The sequence below is a fragment of the Hesperophylax consimilis genome, chromosome 24, assembly GCF_061612785.1.
Source record: "Hesperophylax consimilis isolate HC1 chromosome 24, BYU_Hcon_1.0, whole genome shotgun sequence".
NCBI classification, from domain to species: domain Eukaryota; kingdom Metazoa; phylum Arthropoda; class Insecta; order Trichoptera; family Limnephilidae; genus Hesperophylax; species Hesperophylax consimilis.
Genome location: NC_142859.1, coordinates 7,713,421 through 7,716,762, shown reverse-complemented (window position 1 = coordinate 7,716,762; position 3,342 = coordinate 7,713,421). Strand labels below are relative to the sequence as shown.

The 3,342-nt window shown below is 36.7% G+C and overlaps 1 protein-coding gene across 1 annotated transcript; it reads left to right on the top strand.

Annotated features, from left to right (window-relative positions):
- Nucleotides 1–1,854: 1,854 nt before the first annotated feature.
- LOC149411864 (uncharacterized) lies at nucleotides 1,855–2,646 on the top strand. The gene has a single exon (XM_089646259.1). The coding sequence runs from the start codon at nucleotides 1,855–1,857 to the stop codon at nucleotides 2,644–2,646; it is 792 nt and encodes a 263-aa protein (XP_089502385.1).
- The last annotated feature ends 696 nt before the right edge of the window (nucleotides 2,647–3,342 follow it).

Sequence of the window (3,342 nt, the reverse complement as noted above, 5' to 3'; positions counted from 1 at the left end):
CAAATTCATGTACAAGTATTATTTTCTTCAGATTAGAGATCAAAATGACATCTTTGTCTTTCTTAGTACCCATTCTATTTAAATTGTGTACTGAAACTTTAAATAAATAAAACATTTTATTTATTCTAGGGGGTACATGCGGCGTAAGACCCTTGATCATGGTCGCAGGTTCAAATCCTAGCGTTTGCAAGTAAATTTAATATTATATAATTAGTTTGAATCGTTTTACAATTAATTTATTTAAAACAATTTATACTATAGTACATTTGCGGCACGTTTCTTAGTGAAAAATACTCTCAGTATCGCTCTTGCGAAAGACTACCAATGAAGCGTTTCTTAAAATAACTGTGGCCGTATTTGCTGACCAGATCTGAATACTTTCATACCTAAGAAGAAGAAGGTGAGGTCTTCTTTTTCACCTCCTTCCAACTATCTTCAGTTTCACAACATATCTGAAATTATTGGGGATTCCGTGGTATCACTGGCTGTTGACAGTTGAGAGCAGTTGGGACTCATATAAAATATAAAACAATGAAGAACATTAAATAAAAATGAAATAAAACAATATTTTTTGTTTAAAACCACGAATTTTTATTAATTTTAAGACCGACCGGTTTGGCTTCACTCGAGCATCGTCAGGGTACAAAATTAAACTAATCAATAATACAAAATGTGTCATTATATATACATACAGAGGGAGAGAGAAAGTAAAACGAAAACGAAACAACAATACATTAAAAGAAAACGATTAGTGTATATAAATATTATAATAATAGAGAATAGGCATTAATAAATAAAAGCACCGGTGCTAAGATTCTCCATAAAAAAGACCATAGTAACAAATTGAATAACCTAGAAGCACTAGAAATAAAGAAAGCCACTAAAACCAAAAGTTTAATTCTGAATAATCAATTAGATTTGTCAAAAAGCCCAATACTGGGAATATTCCCTGTAAACTGTAAAATTCCCCATATCCCTTAATCACCTTACAATTATTCGTTTTTCGTAGTCGGTCTTAAAATTAATAAAAATTCATGGTTTTAAACAAAAAATATTGTTTTATTTCATTAAAATGTTAAACCACAAAGTGATTGCTTTCTATGAAAATATTAAATAAAAATGTTGGGATATTTCGTTGTTTCAATATATTGTAATTTATTTCCATCAAAGCAACCAACAGTTGCATAATAATGTTATTTGTATCTCTAATCATGTGAATATGTTTTTTTTTTCCATCAAAGCAACCTACCGTTGCAATATAATGTTATTTGTTTCCATCAAAAGAACCTACACTTGCATAGTAATGTTATTTGTTTCTCTAATCATAACAAGTACATACAATCACAAGTACATACAGACATACCGTCTAGAATACATCGAAATACACTCCGCATTAAAATTGCCTAAACGATAAGGATTTACAAGTTAATCTAGTACAACGTTTTTAATAATTGAAATCACTTGGTGTTCGACGATTACAGTCAGTTAGATTTGTGAAACAAAGTGTGTAGTGACCTGTGTGGTGATTAAAAAAAAAAAAAAAGCAAAAATTATAAAAACATTTCTTAGATCGTAAACAGACTAAACACGCAGGCGCTAAGATCAAGTGTTGTCATTATATCGCCATTGGTCGTAAATGTCGTCATCTATCTCGCTATTGGCCGAAAGTGTCTGATTTTGAACTGTGCCCTACGGATTGCGGCAAACAGGCGCTAGTCTGACAGGAGTAACTTATCTACTTATCAACACTATTTTCGATCAAGTGACAGTTGCTGTAATATCCAGTGTTTATCTGTGTATAAAATAAACACAATTTGGACCAGTCAACATAAGTGAACCGACTATAACAACATTATGAAGCCGTGTACGCGTAATGCAGCCCGCAGTGGGTCTCCAATTGTAACTCCAGCAGCGTCCTCACAAACGGTACCGGCTAGTTCTCTAGCCGAAATAATGGAGAAGCTCAACAAAATCGATGTCGAGCTCACTCGCATCAAGCCCATGTGGGGAGAGATATCTGACATAAAGAAGAGCCTCGAGTTTGCTCTAGCAGCTATGTCCGATACGGAAAAAAGGGTGGAGGCGGTTGAGAAGAGACTGGAGACTGTCGAAAAGTTAGTTTCGGAGGTTGCATCCATCAAGAAGAACATGGAAATCTTCAGATACGAACTGGACGAGCGCGATCAGCTCTCCCGTGTGAAAAACCTAGAAATCAAGAACGTGCCAATGACGAAGGGAGAAAACTTACTCTGCATAGCCAAGAAAATAGGCGAACAGATTGGCTTTGAACTACAACCAGAAGATGTGGACACAGTGACGCGAGTGGCTACCAAGTCCGCCCAGGTTAAGCCGATAATCATCCGTTTTGCAAGCAAACGGAGAAAGGAGGAATTTCTTGCACTATCTAAGAAGGCCAGGAAGATCACCAGTACCGACCTGAAATATTCCGGACCAGAAGCAATAATTTATGTTAACAACCACTTAACAATCAACAATAAGATTCTGCTCTCCAAAGTTAAAAGCAAGGCACGGGAAGCAGGCTACAGATTTGTATGGGTAAAGGACTGTAAGATCTTAGTGAGAAAAAACGATAATTCACCAGCTTTTTTAGTCAGGAGGGAAGACGACCTCCAGAAAATTTCATAAGAAAATACTGCTCATTCTATTACTATTGTTTACTCTTCCCTCTCCCTCCACACGCCCGCTATCCTCCCTCCCCCTCCACACGCCCGCTACCCTCCCTCTCCCTCCACACACCCGCTATCCTCCCTCCCCCTCCACACGCCCGCTACCCTTCCTCTCCCTCCACACGCCCGCTACCCTCCCTCTCATGTTGCAACTGCATTACTATTATATTTATTATACTCTCACAACATTACCTTATTATATCATCATGTTCACAACTCCTGTCAACTGCAAGATGTTCTCACTTTCTGTACACATCATATTATTATGTACTTCATATTTCAAATGTCACTCGATAATTTAACTCGGAATTCTGTAATACTGATGTGCGAATGGCTCATTAAGCGTTCATTTCCAAGTGCACATGTTACTCACAATGTATTATGCTTCTATAGGATCCACTCCTTTTCGTAACGAACAATTACTTAGAGATATTACTATTATTTTATTTTCTGCAGATAATACTATATTGTACCTCACATTCTATTCACGCATTCTCTGTTATTGACACTCAACTGAAAAAGAGTCACTGCCTTTAAGTATTTTTCATCAGAACGTACGCGGTCTGAGGACTAAAACTGACACATTTCTTCGTAGTGTTACGAGCGGTGATTATGACGTTATCGGCATAACAGAGACTTGGCTTACAGATACTAT